Source organism: Amphibalanus amphitrite, unplaced genomic scaffold (genome assembly GCF_019059575.1).
Source record: "Amphibalanus amphitrite isolate SeventyFive unplaced genomic scaffold, NRLGWU_Aamphi_draft 000562F_arrow, whole genome shotgun sequence".
NCBI classification, from domain to species: Eukaryota; Metazoa; Arthropoda; class Thecostraca; order Balanomorpha; family Balanidae; genus Amphibalanus; species Amphibalanus amphitrite.
This window is the reverse complement of record NW_024882056.1, coordinates 1-25,863: the sequence shown is the minus strand read 5'-3', so window position 1 is coordinate 25,863 and position 25,863 is coordinate 1. Positions and strand designations below refer to the sequence as shown.

Genomic DNA, 25,863 nt, shown 5'->3' with positions numbered 1-25,863 from the left:
GCTTTATCAAGTATGAGACAAGGCTTGCTCCGGGGCCTATGGGCTATGATAATGACACCATGTTTATCCCAATGCCTCACCCATACGCGGGATGTTTTATCAGCGACAACTGAATTCTTTACTCCGAATAACACCTACCATGCAGAAACATCAGATGAACCGAATTTCGTATATCGAGTCACACGCGGCAAGTTCTACTAAGTATGTTAATTACCATTTACATTCGCCTCGATGGCAATACCAAACAAACACATCGTTTGTCAGCTGCACGAACACTGAACAGTTAACGTCAAATAACCCGTTTCCTCCGGGATTCTTCAGACATGAACGAATATCGTTCTCGACATTTACAAAATCAAACCACCTGGTTGAAATCCCCTGGTGATAACAGGTCAAATTAGTCACGGAGATGGCCCGTTCTGCGAGGTCGTGGACATAAATGGACTACACTGATGCCGCGAAGACGGAAACATTAGCACGGGCGCTCATACAATGCATCCTTCACCGGGTTCCTCATTGGACTAATCCTTCCGATAATGGTCGATTGACAAAGCCATCTGAATGACGTTTGGACAATCTAGATTCGGTCGTCGCTTACTTCTCCAGTCAGACGTCACCAAATGAGTCTCCAGCCTTCAAAGCGTCATGTACTTCGACGTTAGCCAGGGGGTCCTATGACGCGGCAGCTGGAAGGCGCCACTATCTTCGTCGTTATCGTCCTTTACCGGGACATCAGTTTACCGAACGTATCCCTGAGAGCACGTCGAAAGTCGCCACTGAACAGGACGAGCACGAACGGACTGACGATTGCAGCCGAGCCACCCGTCACTATCAGGATGATGTACAGGAAGATGCGCATGTTCGGCAGGATGACGCACTCGGACGAGTCATTCACCAGGCTCATAGTCCACAGCGGGCTGATGACGACGAAGAAGATCATGATGAAGGCGGTCATGGAGACGGTTGCCACGATGTCCACCCTGGCCGCCGGCTGGGCTGCAGCCGGCCTGCGTGGCGTTGGTCGCGAGCCTTGGGTGCAGGCCGAAGATGTACTTTCTCCGGACGTTGAGCGGGATGAGCCAAGCGTTGATCTGGAGGTTCCGACTTTCAGGAGGTTGGACGGCTGCAGAACTAGATTGTTGGAAGCGATGTGGTCAATGCTCCTGCGTGCGGATGTTGTCGAAACAGTTTGGTGAGCGACTGGAGGCCTGATCCGGGACGACTGTGAACTGACTGACGCCGCCGAGCCATCGTCTGGTTCCGGAGCCAGACTGGGAGAAGGGGACTGAGCCTCTGTCAACACCATCGCGGGAGCTGGCTGTGGGGCCGCACCAGCTTCTCCAGGAGCGGCATTCCCGCCACTGACGTTATCTCCCGCTCTGCGCACGGCACTGGGCGAGCTGGCGGCTGGCTGACCGTGCGGCTCGGGCCGCTCTGCCGGCGGCACCCCACTGCCCCGGCCCGGGTTGGTGCCCGACCGGCTGGAGCACGGGTCGGCCGGCAGCGGCACCACAGACTTGGCGGCGTTGTAGTGCCGGATCATGCGCATCACGTTCTCCAGCTTGGTGACGGCGCGCTGCTGACCGGCGCCGCTGCGCTCGTCACTGCTCTCCGGCTGCGAGTGGTGACCGGACACGGAGATTGGGACGCGCTGCTGGGTGCGTGCCAAGGCGGCGTCCCTGCGACGCCTCAGCCGCCGCTTCGACTGGACAATCTTGATCAGGATGCGCAGGTAGCAGACAGCGATGACAAGCAGTCCGCTGATGTACTCAACCGCGACCACGGCCGCCGACACCCAGCTGACAGGATTCTTGAAGAGGCCTACGATCGCGTAACCGTCCGGACTCCACGCCAGTGGCTTGCGACATTTCGAATGATCTTGAAATCCTCGAAGGTAAAACTTCAACAGGCCTGGTCCCACTGCAAATGTGATGAACATTAATGTGCTGTTTCTGTCAGCTGGGAAACTGCGATTCTTCACGACGAGAAGGAATCGAAGAACGGTAATGATCACAATTACTGAAAAGCAGATGTGTCTTGTGGTCAAGTAAAAGAATGACCTTAGCGTGCATTGCCAGGGAATGTTAAAGTTGACTGCAATCACGCACAGGATCGGCAAACCGGTCCACATGACGTTGTTCATGCAGAGCACGGTGACGAGCACGTTGATGACGGTGTGCAGCCGCCGGTTCATGTAGACGGTCACCACCACGGCCAGGTTGAGCAGCGCGGCCGCCGGCACGATTAGCACCGAGAGCGCCACCAGGGCGGCGTACATGTCTGTGGCGCGCTCCTGGCCGTCGCTGGCGGCGCACACCAGCCGGGAGGTGTTGGCGCCGGCGGCCGTGGAGACGGTCAGCCGCTGGCAGCGCAGCTGCGGGGTCCGCAGCAGGCACTGGCTGCTCAGACCGTCATCAAGTCCCGCTGACGACGCCATCTTCAGTGCTGCTTCACAGGACTACGCGAGATGCCTTCTGTCACCCAAAGGAACACAGGAGACACCACACCTCTTATCCTTATCCAGACACAGGGCTACAGGAGATGCCTCCTGTTTTTTTCCCCACAGGATCGCCTGATATAGATACCTCTTGTCCTTCACAGGATCGTCCGATATACTTCTTGCCTTCTCACAGAGCGACGCGACAGTTCAGAATGCGCAAAAAATAATGTCCTCTTTCAGGACTACGCAAAATCAATTTTATTCGCCTGAGACCGAGCAAAATAAAAGTGTCCCTCTTTGGAAGACGTGAGGGAACTCCTGGCACAATAAGTCCAGACTGGTGCCGACAGTCTGCCTGCACATGAATATATATATACGCCGCTCACTCAAACGCGCATGTGTGGATAGTGAGCAATGCCCAAAGGCTACAGTGACATGAGACGTCTTTAGGGTCTATTATTACCAGCACACAATCCTCTTTACTTCGGCGGCCACCTGCCATCTCGTCTGAGACCAAATGTCGATGACTCTTCAGAAGTATCGAGTGGCGACTAATCCAGATATAACAACCCCCCCCCCAAAAAAAAAACACACACACACAAGGGTTATTCGAGGAAGCCGCGCCATGTCGCCAGCTGAAGAGGGCTCTCCAGTTTTTTTTTTTTAACAGCTACATGTCATCATGAGGGTAAGTAATGAACCATAAAAATGAAAACAGAATGAAAACAGATGATGTGGAGCACGCGTAAACCAATTTTGTATTCGGCTCACGTTTACTAACAAAATATTTAACATCTGATAAAAACATCGAACTGCAAGATTAGCATGAATCGGCTAAAAAACAGCCATTGCATGCCTATTGCAGGAAATCAATACAATTTCGGAAGATATATTACTTACCTATATTTTCAATAGGACACGCATGACGCAAGTCGTTTACATATGAGACATCCAGGGCCTCGTTTCATAAAGCGAGTCCGTAACTTTTTTCCGCCGGTTTTTGGTCTTTTATTGCAAGTGCATGTGAGGCGATAAATTTATTTCCCCTTCTCCCTTCTGTTATTGCTTGCAAGATTATTAAATTCAACGATTCAAACTAACATCATCGCTTCAAATGCACTTGGAATACAAGACTAAAAACCGCCGTAAGTTACGGACTCACTTTATAAAACGAGGCCCAGATAGCAAACGACAACATGCTATGCGCCGTGTTACGTCTTGAAGCCTTCCACACTTCCAACAAATTGCACACGTTTAAAGTTTGCCTTCATTACTTACTGCAATATTTCAAACAGCCTTGTGTTACGGGTATTTGTTATTGCAGTAGGTATAGCAAAGCTGTAAGCAAAGCTGCGCCGTGGCATTAGATATTTAATATTATTCGAGGGTTCTTTTCAATCAATTGAGATAATTGTTTGCCTTATCCCTGCCCTTCTCGGTCTTTATACGGTATCAGACAGTTGGAATGCTGCGGGCAAATCAGACCACCATAATACCGCATGTATGCTGTGTTGCAAAAGCCGCTTCGACCGACCGTCTGAAATCCGTGGCACTCTCGTGGCCCTCTCCAAACCGCACTGGCGGATCCAGGAGGGGGAGGGGGGGGGGCATTTGGGGCAAATGCCCATCCGCGCAGCGCCCGAAATAGAATAAACGCAGTTTTCCGACCAAAAATTACAAAGCTCGCTCCAACCAGACTGGGTCGATGTTAGCAGGGACAGGGTGACGACCATCCGGCGTAGCATGGTCGTCAAACAGGGCGAGCATCAATGGAGCGACACATTCCGCTGCATGTCTCTCGAGTACCCATGTGCCATCAGCACCGTGACAGTCCGTTTGGGCGAATCGCGTGCCGTCGGGGTGTGTTCCACGCCGTGTGGATGAAGTGCCAGCGAGCCAGTGGCGGATCCAGGGGGGGGGGGGGCAAAATGGGCATTTGCCCCCCCCCAAACGGCATAATTTTAACATTACGCCTATGGACGAGGCATGGAAAGAATCGATAAATTGTTAAGGTTTGCTCCCCCCCCAAAAAAAAACTCTGAGCTGGATCCGCTTCTGCAGCGAGCCGTCGATGCCTGAGCATTTCGCGCGTTTATTATGACCCATACTAAGTAGGCCAAAGAAGGATCAGGTTACTATGGCAATGACGGCCATGCCCTGTCTGGTGGTTAAAATTACTTCAGTGAAGCATTACTTACCGCTTCAAGCCAAGAGACTCCACATTACCTACAGGGTGGGGCAGCATAATCGGGAATAAATATCAAACGGAGTTATTTGGTCATGAATTTAAAAATACAGCTCCAAGCACTATTTTAGCAACATTCCATCAATCGGTCACCTTTTACCTATCCCTCATCCCATTTGACCGCCCTCGGCGTCGATGACCTCCTCAAGGCGGGTCCAAAAGCACGCGCATGCACGTGCAACCTCCTGCTTGTCCATGATCGCCCATCAGCTTCGTACCTTGCACTGAAGACCGTCTTTACTGATGATAAGTTGTTCATTAACCTTCTACCAAAAGACGCTCCATGTAAAGAATTTGATCGGATTTAAATCGGCGGAGTTGAAGGACCAGAAGTTTTTGGTTCATCTCAGCTGGAGGTGCCCTACGCAATAACATGTCGTCCTCACTGCAGTAACAGCACGGACAGAGTCCTCGTAAGACGTGATCTGGACCGTCAGTGATCCTCTCTTCCGACGGCTTCACGTGAGTCTGCCAGAGTGCGGATGTATTTACCAGAGGTGCTCATTTTATCCGGGCTCGATAAAGAGGGTGCACCACGTGCACCTCCCTTGAACACCACCCATATGTCCATCACCCCACCAGGATGTTTACTTCGCATGACCGCTGAAATATTCTCAATACAATCCCCTATATGGTATGCCATTCTTTTTCTATCGTATTCCAGTCGGTGGTGAGATTTTCGGTCGCGGAAGTTTTGAACATTGTTTCTTTTTAATGTGCTCAAGAGCTTCTTCCTGATATTCAAGCGAGTCATCTGTATGTCCTCTGCTAAGAGTTATTTTACGAGGATTACGTTAACCTTTTGTCCTGAGTATTCCCACACAACCCTTATCGTCCGTGATAACACGTTGACCTGTCCATCAACCTTTACGTGGAATTGCAGGATTTTAAACAAAATCATCTTGTTTTACTCGTTTAACATTAGTGTCTATGAGCGCGCGCCACGGACGTATAAATAAACTGGACTGACGATCCCAATGGACCTCCTATGGAAGATAGTGAAGCCGACAAGGCGCCATTTTACGTTGCCAAAAACCCGTGCTCTGAAAGGTCATCGAACCATTACAATTGGAATTGCGTCTAAACGGAGGATCGGATCGAGATGCTGGTGGTACCGTTCGATGGGTAATGCTTTGAGGCAGGTGATGATGCATGACACAGGTCATTCAGTGTCACGTGGCGCGTGCCACGTGCCGACAAAGTCGGGAAGGGCAAAAACCTTTAAGCGACGCTCCAAATTAAACGGTGGACGGCACAGGTGCCAAATTCACAGGTCACATGTCCCGGTGTTTGACCATTACCATATGGTATGCTCGGCAGCAGGGGTGCGGAATGCACGCGCCAGGGGCGAAAAACATGTTTTGAGGATGCATCCTCCGATTCCGGAAAACCTTGACCTAGGCACACCAAATTTGGCACACTGACACTACTGGACGAGCGCTTTAAGGCGGTGTGCAAATAGATGTGCTGGGGTACACGGTGCACGTGCTGTGCACGTGCAAACCTTTTGATGTTGCACTCTGTGTCACATATACGGGCAGAGCGGGTAGCGCGAGCAAGCTCAAAGTGCCAAATTTACACAGGCCACCCAGAATGCATTCCAGCCTAGTTATTGAGCATATCTATCTCCTGGTGGACCCCAAAGGTGCGCTCTGCACGTGCAAAAAAAAAAAATATCCGCGCCGGGCGGTGGGGATGCTTGGACACCCCATGTAGGTTTATGTAAATATCTCGAAAACGGCGTTGTGGAGCGCCACCGTTTTTAGCACACCCTTTCATGAATCTTTTTCACACATGCTGCATAACTTTCAGATCCAGGTCACTCAAGGTTAGGTCACCAGGTTACGTCCAAGTGGCCCTACCTTAGGAAAAGTTATAATGCCCGTCATAGCTACACAGACTGAACAATCGGTCTAAAACGTTGGCTTATGGTCGATGGTCGATAGTCGATGGTCGATGGCCACCTATGGTCGATGATGACGACAACAACAACGTTCGTCGGTTCCCCTGGTCGGCTCACCATTTAGGTGCTGATCCATTTGAAAATGGGAGATGATATCACTTTTGCCTACTCCAGTAGGTACCCATCACCCTCACGTGAGGCAAAGGACACAAAACATAGACGAGCGGTGTCGCCTGAAGTTCGTTATGTGCTGGTAATAGCTTGTAACGTCTTGTAAGTACCACAGTTTGATTAACAAATCACCAATTATCTCAAAGCAAGAATTGAGAGTAACCGCAGATTGTTTGATACGGTCTTTAAAACGGCAAACCATTTCTTTTGTCAAATTCGGGCTCCAAAACTTTTAGCTACCCAGCAACGCAAATTTACGCTACCATCGCCCGATAGCGCAGTATAGGCATCTTTGTTTCCACGTTGTTTGCGCCTGTAGTGATACTGTACCGCAATAACCATTATCTTCATCTTTCACCCATAGATGGCAGTAGCAGAGCGCCTGCATCTATGCTGTGCCGCAGTGCTTTTACAATACGAACTGAGCATTGAGCAAGCGTGGTGTAATACGATTATGTGGTGGCATGGACCGGTGACCGCGGCCAAGAAGAAATGGCTCTAACTTGACTGAGTAGCGGTAAATTAGCATCTGATATTAAGTTATTATTACGAGACCATGTTTGGCCGGAATCGTGATTCGGCGTACGTCGGCGCGCACTAGCAGCGCGTTTGCTGTCTTTTCGTGGTTTCCAGCGTTCAAACATGTGATATGATGTTGGTCACATGCAATATGGTGGGTGTCAAGGTCACGTGAAAATTAGGTCAAGGTCACTGACCTTTACTGACCTTGGTTCACCTTTTCAAGTTTTACACGTTTCTAGGACAGTTTTTGGAGCTGATTTCGAATTTAGCATTCAGTTTAACATTTAAGAAGTTATAGGTTTAGTGCCTTCGTAACATGTTACGACGCCATCGGTGATGGTTGACACCTACTATGGATAAGCTACTTTAATATGGATAGTTAATACTTTACTATGGATAAGATACTTTACGCATACCTATATGGTGCTCTTAGTAATCGCCGCCAACGTTTTAGACCGATTGTTCAGTCTGTGTAGCTATGACGGGCATTATAACTTTTCCTAAGGTAAGGCCACTTGGACGTAACCTGGTGACCTAGCCTTGAGTGACTTGGGTCTGAAAGTTATGCAGCATGTGTGAAAAAGATTCTTGAAAGGGTGTGCTAAAAACGGTGGCGCTCCACAAAGCCGTTTTCGAGATATTTACATAAACCTACATGGGGTGTCCAAGCATCCCCACCGCCCGGGGCGGATATTTTTTTTTTGCACGTGCAGAGCGCACCTTTGGGGTCCACCAGGAGATCGATATGCTCAATAGCTATGCTGGAATGCATTCTGGGTGGCCTGTGTAAATTTGGCACTTTGAGCTTGCTCGCGCTACCCGCTCTGCCCGTATATGTGACACAGAGTGCAACATCAAAAGGTTTGCACGTGCACAGCACGTGCACCGTGTACCCCAGCACATCTATTTGCACAGCGCCTTAAAGCGCTCGTCCAGTAGTGTCAGTGTGCCAAATTTGGTGTGCCTAGGTCAAGGTTTTCCGGAATCGGAGGATGCATCCTCAAAACATGTTTTTCGCCCCTGGCGCGTGCATTCCGCACCTCCTGCTGCCGAGCATACCATATGGTAATGGTCAAACACCGGGACATGTGACCTGTGAATTTGACACCTGTGCCGTCCACCGTTTAATTTGGAGCGTCGCTTAAAGGTTTTTGCCCTTCCCGACTTTGTCGGCACGTGGCACGCGCCACGTGACACCAAATTACCTGTGACATGCATCATCACCTGCCTCAAAGCATTACCCATCGAACGGTACCACCAGCATCTCGATCCGATCATCCGTTTAGACGCAATTCCAATTGTAATGGTTCGATGACCTTTCAGAGCACGGGTTTTTGGCAACGTAAAATGGCGCCTTGTCGGCTTCACCTGAATGGAGGTGGTTGCGGGTCCAGTTTAATTATACGTCCGTGGCGCGCGCAAAGCACTTGGAGCACCGTCGAACTATTTTGCTGCTCTTTTCCAGGAGGTTGCATGCTCATGGATGTAGTCATGTCAGATGATGCACAACTTTTGGACGTTTCGTTGCCATCATATAATTTATCAAAATACTGCCATGCATACTCATGATCAGAGCCCAAAAAGCATTCCCCATTATGCTGCCCCACCCTGTATATGAGTCTTTAAATAGCTACCTCGCCTACCAATGTACACCGCCAACGCCCCATTTTCCAGAATTAGGAGAGTCGATGGCAGACGAAAAACAAAGAACAACGGCACTTTTATAACCATTAACCAGTCGTTTGGACAATCAACTACCAACGTGACATTCTTATAGACATTGTTATAGAGTAGACTGTGGCATTATTATTATAGCCATAAGCCAGCTAACAAGCGCAGCCTTTTCCCGGTCGTGTCGCTCGCTCCGTAGACATACCGGCTACGTCAGCTCGTGTATCGTTAGTCGCAGTTTAGCGTCGTCTGGCCATCGGCAGTCGGTCGGCGTCCCGGCTCATCCCAACTCGGCGCGCGCCGCGCGGCGGCTCCATTAGTCGACTGACGCGCCGCCAGATAGGAGCCAGCGTCCGGCTGCGATGAACGCCACCGTCGACAACTGCGTGCTGCAGATGCCGCAGCTGCGCTGCCAGCGGCTGGCCGTCTCCACGGCCGCCGGCGCCAACACCTCCCGGCTGGTGTGCGCCGCCAGCGACGGCCAGGAGCGCGCCACAGACATGTACGCCGCCCTGGTGGCGCTCTCGGTGCTGATCGTGCCGGCGGCCGCGCTGCTCAACCTGGCCGTGGTGGTGACCGTCTACATGAACCGGCGGCTGCACACCGTCATCAACGTGCTCGTCACCGTGCTCTGCATGAACAATGTCATGTGGACCGGCATACCCATCATCTTGGTGAGCTTCCCGAACCTCCGACACCCAGTGGCGTGCAACAGCTTCCTGTTCATCTTCGTCGTCAGCAGGTCAGTAATGTTCGCCTGTATCGTGATGATCACTCTCCTGAGGTACTTCACCGTCGTCAAAAACCACCACTTTCCGCCCAACAAGTACAACATTGCTTTCTTCGTGGCAGCTACCCTGGCTGTTGGAGTGACCAAATGGGTACTCCAAACCTTATTCAAAGAACTGAGGTGCCAAAAAGAGATTGCTTGGACACCGGACAATTTTGTGATAGTGGAAAAACTAGACGAGTCGACCGAGGTGGCTCCGGCTACAGTCGTTCTATTTGCAGTCGAGTACGGCTGCGGCATTGGTATTTTGATTTTCTGCTATGTGAAAATTTTAAAGAAAACCGCTAAATCGCGTGAACGACTGGATCAGTTCAGAAATGGTCAACCTCCTGGACAGGAAACAAAACACCACGGCACGACCGGAGCTAAACTAGAGGGCGAGGCGCAGAAAGGCAGCAATTCGACACTGGAGCAGAAAACATCCGGCAGTCTCAGTCTGCCGGTTTTAGGCGGTCTCGACCAGCCCTCCACCTCTGCCCAGCGTCCGCTGGCAGTCATTGTCTCCGGGCGAGACGGCGGCTCTCCGCTCCGACCGCCAGCTCAGTCGCGCCAGATCGCCTCCCCAGCGGCACTGCCCGAGATCGAGCCAGACACGCTCAAGAGGAGCGTCCGCGCGCTGCGCTTCCGTCAGAGATCCACTACGTCCTCCCACTCGTCATTCGAGCTGTCGGCGCTGAAGCCGGCCGCACCGACAGCAGCAGCACCGGCGGCTGCAGCGGCGTCAACAGAGCTTCATCAGCCAGCGGCGGACCGTCCCTCCCCGCCACCGCTGCGGCGAGCCCGCTCCTGTCTGCTGCTGCAGCCGGTGCGGCTCCTCCACCTCACCTGCCGGGAGCCGGCCGGTGCCGCCGGTGAGCGGCCGCGGCCGCGCGCCAGCCGTCGCCGGGTGGACATTGTGGCGGGCGCCTCGCTGGCCGGCTGCCTGCTGCTGTTCCTGGCCGCGTTCATCCCGGTGCTGTTTATCGCCAGTGTCATGGCCGGCACGCCGTGCGCCATCCTGCCGTGGCGCCGACTGGTCACCATGGTCTCCATCGTCCTCGGCTCGGGCGGCGCGGCCGTGTTCAGCGCCGTGCTGCTGGTCGTCTTCAGTCGCGACTTCAGACAGGCGTTCGTACGCACGTGCCGCGCGGCGGCCGGTGCGGTCGGTGTCAGTAGTGAGTACGCCACGAGGAACAGCGAGCAGCGGCAGACGGGAAACGATAGCGGGCACCGACAGACGGGGGACGAGAGCAGACACTGACCGATTTAGGACAGCAGCGAACAGCAGCGAGCGACGAGCAACGGCAAGCGACATCGGGTACGGTGGACTTGGGACAACAGCGAACAGTGAGCAAAGGAGCGACGGGAAACGACACCGGACAAAGATCATCGGTGACCAACAACGGTCAACGCAGAGCAACAGCGGAAAATCGTCGAAAGGAAACGACACCAGACAACGGTGAACGAGAAACGACACCGGATATGGCCGACTTAGGATAACGGCGGACGAAGGTCGCGGGAAACCACGGCGAGCCGAAACCCTCGCGGAACAGCAACGAGCACAGATTCCCGGAACACAACAGCAGGGGCAGCAAAAAGCAGAGACGGAGATTGTATTGCCCGATGGGCAGCAATGACACGAATAGTAAGAAGCTTCCAAGTGGGAGGCTGAGGACTAATGTACTTATCAGTGTCAGGCAGTCATTCTGTTCCTAATGCGAGTGCACCGGAGCGATGGCTGCTCGCTATAAACGGTCCCAAATCAGGATATTTGCTGCCGGGTCTACATATTGATGTTGAAAGAAACTGTCGCAGTCTACTTATGCCATGATGGACTACTCCACGTTATAAAGAAGTCAATAGCTATATGAAACATCACTGACTCAATGATGGTCCGGTAGCGTATCGAACACGGCATGCTCAATGGGTTGTTATGTGTTGATTTAATGTGTACCACAGATAATGGTAAAAAATCAATTGTCTGTCGCTCTTGCTGTCTCGAATCAAGGTGTCTCGAATCTTTGCTAACACTATTCCCATGTGTACGGATACGTGTTCTTGTTTGCGATCGCTGTTTAAATAAAATTGTGAGACAGATATAAAAATACTCATGTGACTCAGTACAAAGCTAACCGCACATTGTTCGTTGGGAGCGCCGGACGCTGTGGATGGCACAAGGACGCTTCGATGGCGAGAGCATCATCCGCCTATTTGTAGAGATATTAGGTGTGATCAACCAGCCAATTAAAGCAGCCCAACTAGGCCGATCGATTACACTAATTGCCTACGAATACCACGTGTCTCAGGTTTCTGAGTAGTCAGTCAAAGCGTCACAAATCGCGTGGTAGCTATCAGCAACACATGCTCAATGGGTTGTGATACGATGATTTGATGATATATCGTTCAAAATAAACGAATTGTGTGTCACTCTTGTTCATATATCGTAAGAGGTTGAGCCATGGAAAAACTGTATTATTAAATAGGACACGAAACTAACTTATAATAAGCAAAACAAATATTACTACCATAAATTGAATTTCCTGTCAAAGGTGGAAATAAATTAGCATGTAACCATTTCAACGATGCACAGGGATTGTCTTGTCTGTCTCATCCGATACTACTTCGGACCAGCGAATTTGTCAAAATTTGCCTTGCAGTGCGGACTCATCATCTGCTGGCCACTCGCCAGGCAATCTGTGCGAATAATGCTATTTTTTCAGAAAGTAATGCGCTGCATTTGAGGGAATTGGAAACTAGTCGCTGGACTGCGGCTACGGACCACTGGAGTCCCTGTAAGTCCGCTGGCATGAGTCTGCAGAGTTGAGGTGGAATGGGATCGGGATTTTCAGCCGCCTCATCATCTACCGCGCCTGATTTTGGCATCAACAAAAACACCCTAGCACAACGTTACGGGCCAAGGCCCACTGGAGCCTTGACATCGCAGTAAGAATTAAAAAAAAATCATTTGTTATTGATTAACGCTTACAAGGCAATAATTGTGTTCAATTTATTAAAATTACGTGAAATGTATAAGACAAACTCTTCGAAATCAATCCGAAATTGTTACATTACATTCGTAAATAAGAACATCTATATACCTATACATCGCTTAGAGAATAGTTGAATATCAAACGTTTCATAACCACACTTTTGAAATATTGACGGCATTTTTCTTTATTGACTGATGAGTAAAATTTGTTGGTGTTTCGGAAAAATGATTTATATTTCATCTACATTTTGCCACATCTAATATGCTTCAGAGACGGTTCAAACTATATCCAACGCGTTCACCAATGCATGGAATTTCAAAATAGGACCTTGCCCACAGACAGGTCACTGTTTTATTTTGTTTTTTTTACAAAGTCTTCCGTGAACGCTTCGGCTCCGTATTAGTTTTGAATCACACCGGTAGGCGGCGCTGCGGTCACCTAACCGCTGTGGTCTGTGGTGGCCCGTAACAACAGACCACATACGGGTATATGATAAAAAGGCAGGGGCCATGAGCGGTCCAGAGACAATGCGGAACATCATTTGTAACTGACTCCATTTTACAATTCCATCAGTTTCACTATATTTACCCGTTGACCGGCCTCAACGAGCAGGTGATCTCAGTAAAAGACCTCAGTGACCAGGTGACCCCAGCGACTGACCTCAGAGACCGAGTGACCCCAGTGACTGGTCTCAGTGATCTAATGACCCCGGTGACCAAGGGACTCCAGTGACTGACCTCAGCAAGCAGATGATCTCAGTGATCATATCACCTGTAGCTGATGTGTAGCTGATCTCAGTGATCATATCACCCCCATGACTGACCTCAGTGAAAGAGACCCTGTGATCAGCCCACCGAGTGACCCCTGTGTAACTGACCTCAGCGAGCAGATGACCCGTCGGTACTGCTCCATGTCCTCCGCCAGTCCCCAGAAGTAGGGCAGTGCCTGCAGCACGGCCGGCGGCACCTGCCAGTGGAACGTCTCCTCGTGCAGGCCCCCGCAGCGCTCAAAGTACTCTGCCGCGCGGAGGGCTAGGGTCAGGGAACAGGCCAGGTGGGTACGGTGGGGGAGGTGATGGGCACCGTACAGGCGGATACCGCACAGGTTCGCCGTCGTAGCGAGCTGGGAAAACCGCGCAAATCAGCATAGAAACACAGGCTACGTTCACACAATCAGATTGTCAATCTTATTTAGATAAATCTTCAGCAACGTGCACTGCCCCATGCATACCAGTAAGGCCCCTTTTGGGGGCGACAGACGAGCGAGCGAGATAAAGATCCCTGCATGTGTGCTAGTGGGAGGGGGTACCTACTGTCACCTGTCTTGCGCACGGCACCCTGCTAACCGGTCTATAGCAGTGTGCCAAATTTGGGCGCAATCGGCACAGCCATTCTTGAGATTTAGAAGCGGCAACCTGCACGTGCAAACTGAGCACGTGGAAACTGGGTCCTAATTGGCTTGTATGTGTTCGGAACACGCATTCTCGGGTAAACACCACGGCTCAGTTAACTAATGTATTGATCTGTATACATCGGCTCATTACACGCTAATACCCAGACTGCCCATCAGGCCGGACCTCTTGTCCGCTATCCCATCCCTGAGCTCCTCTTGGCGAGCCAACCGCTCAGCCCGAGCCCCTCTCGCCGAGCAACCCGCTCAGCGACTGCCCGCCGCCGGCGATGCGCCGCATTATATAGGGGGGCTGGGCGCCCGCCGACCAATCAGCGGCCGCCACGTCACCTACGTCATCACCGCCGGCAGAGCTGCAGGTTGCAGCGCCGGCGCACGCTGCCGGCGGCCGATACCAACGGCCGCCGCTCCCCAACACACACCCCCCCTACACAAGAGAGGTGTACGACAGCTGACATTTCACAAGTATGTACAACACTTCGCAACGACCAGTGCACGATACACTACTGCGCCCGCGATTCACGCAGTTCATGGACCCCCGCCTGACACTGTACAGGGGCAGCCGCGCCGCATTCGGTACGGCGCGGGCGGGCCAAGGGCGGTAGGGGGCGGCTCAGGTCCCGCGCCGCGACCTGGGTGATGCCGCGCGCGCACCACGCCCACCACTCGCGGCAAACCGCACATTCGTCCACCATGCGGTGTCAGGTGGTCGTGGTGCCCCATCGTGGTTTTACCGACGCCGTTCCGCACTCGGTAGGTGGCCCCTCTTCCTTCTCTTGTTCCGTGACCCCACGGGCCCTTGTGCCGCAGGCCGAACTTTGGCTGCCCTCCAACTGCCGCTCGGAAGTCGCGCTCGTTACCGGCTTTGCGCTCGAAGGGGCGTGTGGCCGGCTTCTTCTGCATCGGGGCCCCTGGAGGTGGGGTGGGCCTTTCTTCTTGCGCCTTCTGCTTGCCGCTCCACTCCACCGGACTAGCGTCCCCTGCGTCGCCGTCGACACCTGGACGGCTGGTGGTGCGCGCTTCCGCGGGCGACCCGCCCTCGCAGCGGCTCGCGCTCTCCGCCTCCGACCCGTTTGAGGTCACCGTGTCCTCGACGCAGCCGCTGCTGGGCTGCCCGCCCTCGCATTGGCTCGTCCCGGACCCGTCGCGCTCGACCGGGTCCCCGCATGGGGCCACTGGGGCTGGCCAGTGTCGCCACTTGTCGAACCCTGCTGACTTGAGGACGGTCCGAGCGGTACAAGCCACTTGGGCCACCGCCCGCGCGCAAACCTGTGCGCACCGCCTTCCCAGGCCAGTGTTCTCGGCCCCCGACTGCTCGCGATGCCCGCTTCCTTCGAGCGGGGGTTGGGATGTTGGCGGAGCCTCGCTGCCCGCCGGCTCTGACCTTACCGTGCACACGAACGACGGTGTAGGAGGGCACCCTTGCCCCTGTCCTGTCGCGCTACAATCCCTCGATTGTGTGGGCTGCCCTGCCGTAGGGGTCCCGTTGAGGGCAGGTGGGTCAGCCACCCTCCGCTGCCACTCACGGCCGCACCCCGCTGCCGGTGTGTCCCCCCGCTGCCAGTGGCCCGCGTGCGCTGTGGGGCCCTCCATCACCACAGGCATGCCCACAGCCGCAGTCACCGGAGCAGGCGGGCGTCCCGTCCATCGCTGACCCCCACGGCCGCACTGGTGACAGAAAGGCGTCCATCCGCCGGCCTCCTCAGACGGACCACGGGGGCGCTCCGCCCACTCTAGGCCCGCCTGCTGATGACCGCGTGGGAAGGACCGCCCCACCTGCTCGTTTGCGCGTGTGTGCCGCGCCGGACAGTCACGGATCAAGTGGTCAGGGCTGTTACAACGGAAACAGCGGCGCCCGCTACCCCGCCTGTTCGGGTTTGGCGGTCCTCGTTGGGGGTTCCTCGCCCCTGTCCCGTGCCCCGTGCGGTAGGCGTCCCGCCTTCCCGCTGTCTCAAGGGCTTGCAGAGCGCGCTGCAGCTCTCCAATTGTCCTCTCCAGCGCGTCCAGCCGAGCGGTGCCGGGCGCGTCCCGGTCTTGGACCGCCATTGCCTCGCCCCCGGTGGGCGGGCGCATTGCTCGGAGTGCGTCCTGCTGCCTTTCGAATTTATCGGCGGCCTTCACGGCTTCGATGAGGCTGGCCGGGTCTTTCGTCAGGACCCGCACCCGCAGCTGCTCTTCACGGAGGCCGCCCACGAAGCGGCTGACGACGGTCGCTTCCACGGCCGGGTCACCGGCTGCCGCTCCCGGGTACGCCTCACGGCCTGTCTGGCGCACCCTGTCAGCGAAGTCTCGCGTCGCCTCACCGGGCTGCTGCCGGATACTCGCCAGCTCAGCGTGCGCCCGCATCACGCTTTTCGCTGTGCCGAAACGGGCCTCCAGTGCGGCCACAGTTTGCTGGAGGTTGCTCTGGACCTCCTCCGACAGCGAGGCGAAATAGTCCAGGGCGCCATCTTGCAGCAGGCTGACCAGGCCCTGCAGCCGATTCTCTTCGGAGAAAGCGATCGTCTTCGCCCGAAACCGTCGGTACCATCGACCCCATGATTGATTATTTACCCCCGTGAAATTTTCAAAGTTAGCTAAAAGTAAAATTTCTCTTTCCATGTTACGTTACTCTACTGAGCCGATTCAAAATAAAATAGAAATAAAAAATTTACTTTAAATGGTGCAACCCAACGAATGCGTGTCCGCTAGTGTCCGAACCGTCCTACCGACCGCGCCAGTTGTTCGGAACACGCATTCTCGGGTAAACACCACGGCTCAGTTAACTAATGTATTGATCTATATACATCGGCTCATTACACGCTAATACCCAGACTGCCCATCAGGCCGGACCTCTTGTCCGCTATCCCATCCCTGAGCTCCTCTTGGCGAGCCAACCGCTCAGCCCCGAGCCCAGGGGGATGTCACTACTTTGCTTCGCCATAGGTCCAGTACTGATGTCGTCGGTTTCGATCCCGGTGACGTCAGTGCTGTCTTCATCCGGGAACTTATTGCACTTGGTTCTCATTAGAGGTGGCCATATTGTTTTGTCTCGTGACGACACATTTGCGTCATCGGGATCGAAACTGGCTGTAAACAAATCGCTCAGTGTCGCTACCTACTATATATGGCCTTGCCCGAGCCCCTCTCGCCGAGCAACCCGCTCAGCGACTGCCCGCCGCCGGCGATGCGCCGCACTATATAGGGGGGCTGGGCGCCCGCCGACCAATCAGCGGCCGCCACGTCACCTACGTCATCACCGCCGGCAGAGCTGCAGGTTGCAGCGCCGGCGCACGCTGCCGGCGGCCGATACCAACGGCCGCCGCTCCCCAACATATGGCACCCTACTCACCGGAAGTTCTATGGCCTGGCACCGGTCCCTAAACGTGAACTGATCGCAATCGGCCCAACCACTATGGAAGTGACCCCTGCATCAGCACGCGCGTGCAGTAGCACGGTAGCACCTCAACTGTGACACATGGAAATGCATAACCCAGTGCAGTGGGTGCGTACCAGAGCACTAAAGGGCGCGTACCTACATGCTCATTTTTAGCGCAATCGGACCAGTAACGACCGAATCATCGTAATTGTTACAAAACAGACACCCCTTCGGTTTGCACCTGGCACGTGCTGCATAACGGGTCACCCACATGCATCGGGAATAGTCCAATACCTGGTAGGAGGAATGAAGCTACCCAAAAAAAAGATACCGCAAGTAAATCGGTCAAGCAGTTGCGGAGATTTCAGCCTCGCAAAAGCGTCCCCACGTCCAGCTGCCGGCTGGCCGCTCATGCTCAGAAATTTCTGCTATTCTACGTAAGAGCAGGAGCAATAAAAAGAAATGTAATAAGTAGTAATGTAATGTAATGCAAATGTAAATGCAGCCGTAACAGTATGAGTAGCCGTCCGGCCGCTCATACAAAAAATCTCTGCTTTTCTACGTAAAACTTCGCTCGCTCGTGATAGCCCTCGCCTATACCACCCTCTCTCCTCCTCTGCGTCTCTCTCTCTCTCTCTCTCTCTCTCTCTCTCTCTCTCTCTCTCTCTCTCTCTCTCCCTCTCCCTCTCCCTCTCCCTCTCCCTCTCTCTCACTCACTCACTCACTCACTCACTCACTCACTCACTCACTCACTCACTCACTCACTCACGCACTCACTCACTCACTCACTCACTCACTCACTCACTCACTCACTCACTCACTCACTCACTCACTCACTCACTCACTCACTCACTCACTCACTACTTACTTACTTACTTACTTACTTACTTACTCACTCACTCACTCACCAACTCTCTCTCTCTCTCTCTCTCTCTCTCTCTCTCTCTCTCTCTCTCTCTCTCTCTCTCTCTCTCTCTCTCTCTCTCTCTCTCTCTCTCTCTCCGTCCCTGCTCTCACCGGCCAGTGACCGGGCCAGTTGTTTGACGGCGGCCGGTCCCTGAGGTCCGGCCAGGTACCGGGCGCGAATGGTGCGGCCCATCTCTGCGTGCGTCAGTCGCAGCAGCGCCGGCTGGCCGGGCGCCGAGCACCGCTGCAGCAGGCACTCGCCCGACCTGGGGACAGGGCAGGGACAGGTGTGTCACACTCGCCCGACCTGGGGACAGGGCAGGGACAGGTGTGTCACACTCGCCAGACCTGGGGACAGGGCAGGGACAGGTGTGTCACACTCGCCCGACCTGGGGACAGGGCAGGGACAGGTGTGTCACACTCGCCAGACCTGGGGACAGGGCAGGGACAGGTGTGTCACACTCGCCCGACCTGGGGATAGGGCACGGTGTGTCACGCTGGCCCGACCTGGGGACAGGGCAGGGTAGACGTCAAATGTCATGCTGACCTGACCTGGGGTCACAGCGCAGTTAGAGCGCGATAAATCTGGGGACAGGGCACGGTTAGAACGAGCCGCACTGGCCTGTACTAGGAAAGGGCACGTCTCCAGGGTTAGAGCATCTCACACTTATCCGAATTAGGATAAGGCACGGTTACGGCGTGGCAAAAATCACCTCATCTGGGATAGGGCACAGTTAGAACATGCCATACTCGCCCCACATCGTGGCACGATGTCACGGTCCAGATAACATGCAGTCACGCAACGACAGACGCTTGTGAAAAGCGTTAGACCGCTGAACATTGAGATGTCTCAATACGAGTATGTCACTAATGTGGGGTATTTTGGAATAAACCTATAGCAACCTAAGCCGCCTGTCGCCGATTGCTCGTGCCAGGATCAGTCAGCTCCGGTTGCGGTCGGTAGCGACCAGGTAGGTATTAGCGTCGCAAACACGTCATCCGCGGTCAGATACATCACGAGAAACGTCAGCAGAATGTGCCCGTAGATACGGACATCATCTCCACACGTTTAATGTGAGACTGACTCCGTCCAGGGGTACAGTTAGCAACTCGTGTGTGGGACGAAACGGTGCTTCCAGCATCAGCACTAAGTGATTGCCCATATATAGCCATCAAATATTGGCTGGCACAAGAAAGTTCCAAACCCGTTATACCAGCATCCATTTCGAGTTCATCTACCTTTGACTTTTCCTCGTGAAACATATCACGACGAATAAAGTCGCATTTCCAGGACACTGACACGGCCCGTTTGCATTTCATCGTCAGCCTTAACCATGGAGACCGGCGGAAAACAGACTGATCTGTCGAACTGATCTCCGGGTAATGATGGGATTCGCTGAGACGCTGCGCCGCATCCCCCTGCCATCCACGGAGCATCATCGGCGGGCCACACAGTCGGCCAGTAACGAGCCGAGCGGGCCGGTCGCCGGACACGCGGTTCAGCCGAGCGGAAAGACGTCTCTGAAAGGAGCGGACGGCAGTGAGAGAAGCGCCCCTCTGCTGACAGACGGCAGAGCCGACGGACAGACAGCTGAAAGAAGCGTTCCTCCGCTGCCAGAGAGCGGAGCGGACAGACAGCTCTGAGCGGAGCGGGCGGCAGTAAGAGGGGCGTCCCTCCGTCTTCGGATAGACAGCGGAGCGGACGGATAGATAGACAGCTGAGAGAAGCGTCCCTTTGTCATCGGACACCCAGAGGAGCGGACAGAGAGACAGCTGAAAGGAGCGTCCCTCCACTGTCAGACATCAAGAGGGGCGGACAGATGGGCAGCTAAAAGGAGCGACCCTCTGCTGTCAGACAGCCAAACGGTGGACAGACGGAGCATACGGACAGACAGCTGAAAGGAGTTCTCCACCACCATGGACAGCTAAAGAAGCGGACAGCCAGTTCTGCGGAGTCAGTAGACAGCGGAACTGATAGAGAAGTTCCTAGAAGTCAGGGGATCTGATAACACATCGGACAGAGAAGAGGAGTCGTCAAACAGCTGAGTGGAGACTGGAGAGGGCAGCCAAACCCATCCCTCGACCATCGCAATGGCCGACACCACTTGGGATCGAGCCGCCACGGAGTTCAGATCCAGCGACAGTGACGAGTGTCCGGCACAAGCGTGGCATTCCTGCAATGGACCGAGACCGGCCGGAGGCGCCAACATCACCTCCTGCGCGGACGCGACGGCCGGCGAGTTGGCCGTCTCGCTACGAACCGTCGGCGCACTGATGGCCTCCCTGACCGTCGCCGTCAACCTGACGCTGCTGCTGACCATCCGTACCAGCAGCAAGCTGCACAACATCGTCAACGTGCTGATGGCGCTCATCTGCACCGGCAACCTGGTCTGGTGCATGACGCCGGCGCTGGCGCTGCTGCAGCTGCGCGCCGCGCTCTCGGCGGCCGCGCCGCGCCTCTGCCTCGCGCGGCTGGCGCTGCAGGAGACGCTGACGGCCGCCAGGTTCGGTCTGCTCGTCACCGTCACCGTCATCCGCTACCTGATCGTTGTGCGAAACCGCAGTTTCCGTCTGACGGCGCGCGCGGTGTTGCGGTTCGCGGGTCCTCCGCTGGCGGCGGCTCTGCTGCGCGGCCTGGTGACGGTGGACAGTGGCTGGCAGCGGTGCCGGCCGCCGCTGGCCGTCACAGGAGCCGGCCTGCCGGTGGGAGCCGTGCCGCCGCTGACCGGCCTCGCGCCCACCCTCCTGCTGGCCGCAGAGTACTCTGTCGGCCTGGTGCTGCAGACTTTCTGCTACGTCGGGATCTACACGGAGACAGTGCGTGCGCGGCGCCGCGTCAACCGCGCCCAGCTGCCGATGCGCTGGACCTCGCAGCGGCGCCGGCGCGGCTCGCGGCGCAGCGTGCGTGCCGCGTCTGTGTCCGGTGCGGCGGCCAGCCCGGTGCCGCCGGCGGCTCGCGTTCTGCCGCGCCGCGTGCAGTCCCTCCCGCGCTCCGTCCGCCCAATTCCTCACCCGGAGAGAAGTGCTGCTCCGCTGCGAACGCTGGACCCGCGCGAGCTGGAGCCGCCGGCGGGCGCGGCGCCGTGGCGCAGCTCACCGCTGCTGCAGCTGCCAGCCCACCCAGCGCTGGCTGCGCCCGACGACGTGGAGGATCTAACCGAGACCGATTACCCGCTGGACAGTCTGGGCGCCGGCTGGCTGGAGGAGTGGGTCGAGTTAACCGGAGCGACCCGTCTCGGCGCCACCCTCTCACCGCTGCTGGAGCGGGCTAGCACCGAGCAAACGGTCGCCGGCGCCACGGCCATCCTGATGGTACCGTCACCGAGCGGAGAGCAGCCGGCACTGGAGGCCATCTGTCGCACACCGTCCACCGCCGGCGAACCGTCCCCGCCGAGTCTCGGACCCAGCCGCGGGCCCAGCAGAGGCCCGAGCAGGGGGCCCAGCAGAGGGCCCAGTCGGTGCTCCAGCCGGGCGCCCAGCCGCAGCACCATTCGCGGGCCCAGCCGGGGGCCGACGCTCGCCTCGTCCGGCGGCACGTCCCGCCAGGCGTCCGTCAACTCTGGCGACACACAGTACTCGGTGTCCCGCGAGCCGCTGCGCCTGGAGCGGGCGCCGCCGCCGGGCCGCTGCGACACGGCCATGGCGGCCGCCACCGCTGCCATGCTCGTCATGTTCGTGCTCTCGTGCGCGCCGTCACTGGTAGGTGAACTGGCGGCCTGGCGGCGACCCTCCTGTCCCGTGCCGCCAGCCGAGTGGCTGAGAGCCCAGATAGCCTATACGGCCGTGGACGGCACGAACGCAGTGCTCATACCGCTGTTGTTTGTCATTTTCAGCCGGGATTTTCGTCAACAGCTGACGAGCGCCTGCCTCTGGGCGGCTCAGGCGGCTGTCATCTCGCCAATCACCGCCTGCAAACGACGCTGCCAGGGCGGAGAATAGCGACCCAGAAATACCGAGGCTCCTCCGGAAAAAGCTGTTTCGGACACACAACGAATCTTAGTTCGACATTGCGACTAGCACGTCCATATCGTTGGACGAAAAATGCATGATATTTTTGTTGAAAATATACGCAAGTAAGGACATGCGTTGTGGTTTGAGGTGAGCAGTATTTCATAAATGGTTCACTCTAAGTGATCAACGTCCGAGGCACGTCCGCATTTGCACTAATATTTGTTGTATTAAAATGTATAGCTCACAACTTCGTCTTACGTCCACACCAATCCACAATTTTTGCACAGCTCAGAACAAATCTACTGAGAAAAATAGCACACGAGTGGGAGCGGGACTAGCATACGAATGGGATGAAAGCATGAACATATTATTGACAACATTCGTCGTGAGATACACGTAAACATGAAGGAATGCAGACTCCATCCCTTGTTCTGGTGAGGTCTGTGGCCCCACCTCACTTGACGGAGCGCCAAATCGAATTTCACTAGCTCACCTGATGAGGCTCGAGAAGGTAAACTGCGTCAGGTTTCGGTAGTCCTGTTTCAGGAATTCAAATAGATCGTCCTCTGCCAGACCTGTGAAGACATGAGGGGGAGGGAGACAGGCGCGTCAGAGGAATTGGCGAGGGCGACACTCATTATGAACTCATGAGGGTGATCAGAGACCACTGACTCTCGATTGGCAAAGCTGCGCAAAACGCAGTCTTCCTCTAGATAGCTGCTTCGAAGGATACCTAAACAGGAATTCATTAGAGATGCCCTGTTGCTCCACATTCAGAAACGGGAAATGTGAGTCCAGAATCGTCTCAGCGCCAAGGCTAATAACACAAACGGTTACTGAGCACTCGATTTAATAACAACAATGCTTCAGCCATCACAGCATAAATTCCACCTTTTCACGATTCAGCTCTCAAAATCCATCAAAGTTGAGAGCCTGCTTGCGCACATGAAATGGCTTCAAAACCCATTAGCAAAGCCGGTGCTCAGAAACTATAAGCGAGGCAACTAACCAAAGTGCTTTGAATGCCAAGAGCATGAAGAAGTTTGTCCCGACGACAGACTGCTCCAGAGGCGAATTGCACCAAGATTGTTTCGTAGAGCTCAATAGTCAACGCTCGATTACGGTAGTTCAATTTTGTTAGGGTAATTTGAAGGATGAATGGCATTAGAAATAACGTAAATTGGTGCGAGGAACTAATGGGATGCAAGTCCGGTTGCGTTCTGGGATGGGATACAAGTCCGTGTAAGCCCGATCGCGATACCCATTGCTAAACTTACATAACAATAATATTTTCATTGAGTTCAATAAAGTTGTACGTCAATGTCACTTTTCCGTGCTTGATTTCACCAATATGATATCTCAACGCACGGGTGTTTTTTTTTGGGGGGGGGGGGAGGGGAGGTAAAATTAGAAGTGGAAAGCTGTTCTGGAAGAGAAGTGAGTGGATATTTTCATTTGAATGTTGTTCCGCACCCAAATCGAGAAATGTCGGGACAGTGTACACAATATAACATATGCTTTTCTCAAAACCGGTCTGCGACAAATCTATAGACATTCAAACCGATTAACCGTTCCCGATTCCAGCTTTCTCCGAGGGCAGCGATACTGACCCTGGGCCGAACGGTACTGACCCTGGGCGGACAATAGAGATGGTACTGACCCTGGGCGGACAATAGAGATGGTACTGACCCTAGGCGGGATGGTACTAACCCTAGGCGGGATGGTACTGACCCTGGGCGGAGATGGTGACGGCACACAGCACCTGTCGCACCATGCCGGCGTCAAACGTCTCCTCCAGCCGGCTGATGATGTCCTGGATCAGCGCTGACACCGTCTGTCCCAGCGAGGACAGCTTCACACTCAGCTGGAGGACACGGCAGACACGGGGGAGGGATGTCAGCGGTGGCGACGGCAGTCAACGCTCACTGCAGCGCTGCCTTTGCAACATCAACCAATTATACGCAACATAGGTAGACCAGAAGCGCAATAGATCAACCACCACATCAAAAGTCGATCATGTTCCACAGTCGACACTTGGCAGAGTTGTGCGGTCTTTCGCGGTGAAGGCGCAAGAAATGATAAGTACCGGAGGGGTGTAAAGACCCTTTGCTATCGCCATCCTCAGCAAGGACCTCATACCCCACACAGACACCTGCCGTTCCTAACGGACCCCTCAAGTCTTCTGAATACTCCCTCCCGTACTCTACGATCTCTCCCCTCCCTCACAGTTCACGTCTCGTCTTCGATAATATTTCCTGTCTCCCTACCGACTCCCGCCCTCCGGTCACCTGTTCGAAGACGCCGAATGTCCTCAGCTCCTCGCAGGCCAGCTGCAGGTACAGCGGGTCACCCGCGCCGCGTTTGGAGGTCAGCGTTCGCAGCTGGTTGTTCCACGCCTTCTCCTCCAGTGTTTTGCTGTGGTGGTGGAGCAGCTCTCGCACCAGGCCGGAGCGCTCAGAGAGGTCCAGAGGGCCTGCCGGGACACAAACGAGTTGATAAGGATTACAGACGGGTCAGTACGGGACAGAGCCGGGTCCGTAAGGGACACAGGCGGGTCAGTACGGGTCACAGACGGGTCAGTATGTGACACCTAAGGGACAGTAAGGGAGACAGGCGGGTCAGTACGGGTCACAGACGGGTCAGTATGTGACACCTAAGGGACAGTAAGGGAGACAGGCGGGTCAGTACGGGTCACAGACGGGTCAGTATGTGACACCTAAGGGACAGTAAGGGAGACAGGCGGGTCAGTACGGGTCACAGACGGGTCAGTATGTGACACATAAGGGACAGTAAGGGAGACAGACGGGTCAGTACGGGTCACAGACGGGTCAGTATGTGACACCTAAGGGACAGTAAGGGAGACAGGCGGGTCAGTACGGGTCACAGACGGGTCAGTATGTGACACCTAAGGGACAGTAAGGGAGACAGGCGGGTCAGTACGGGTCACAGACGGGTCAGTATGTGACACATAAGGGACAGTAAGGGAGACAGGCGGGTCAGTACGGGTCACAGACGGGTCAGTATGTGACACATAAGGGACAGTAAGGGAGACAGACGGGTCAGAATGGCAGCTAGACGGGTCAGTAGGAGACACATACGGGTCTGCAGTCTGTACAGGACACAGGCGGGTCGATACGGAACAAAGACGGGTCAGTGCGGGACACAGACGGATCGGCACGGCACCGTGGCACACAGGAGGCTCACCACAAAACAAGGGTGGATTGTGACAGAAGTAGGTTTTCGATGTGTAGTGCAATAGTTTGCAATACTTGGGGTAGCCTAATGGCAAACCACACACAGTGCACTCGATAGAAAGGAAATTAATGAGCAGGGAAGGATGACGAAAATAATAACGCGGTGCTTTACTGATAGGAGCGAGATAGGCATATTTATGAATAGCCCAAAACACGTGAACACTGAATAGGCTTGGGATAGTGACGACACAGATCTATGTTCTATGCACTAAAAAAGCTAGGTTATGAAGTTGCGCGCTGTCTGTTCCACGACAACGATCCGCAATCGCGGCA

At 54.6% G+C, this 25,863-nt stretch overlaps 1 protein-coding gene across 1 annotated transcript in view; it reads right to left on the bottom strand.

The window, feature by feature from the left end:
• The window catches only part of LOC122393924 (telomerase protein component 1-like), a gene marked incomplete at its 5' end in the record, with an annotated part of 63,475 nt that extends 38,666 nt beyond the window's left edge, over positions 1-24,809 (bottom strand). Inside the window, 5 exons of the mRNA XM_043390402.1 lie at positions 13,589-13,727; positions 18,497-18,651; positions 22,830-22,911; positions 24,068-24,200; positions 24,625-24,809. Coding sequence (XP_043246337.1) covers positions 13,589-13,727; positions 18,497-18,651; positions 22,830-22,911; positions 24,068-24,200; positions 24,625-24,809 — 694 coding nt within the window. The remainder of the gene's footprint in view (positions 1-13,588; positions 13,728-18,496; positions 18,652-22,829; positions 22,912-24,067; positions 24,201-24,624) is intronic.
• Positions 24,810-25,863: the final 1,054 nt, after the last annotated feature.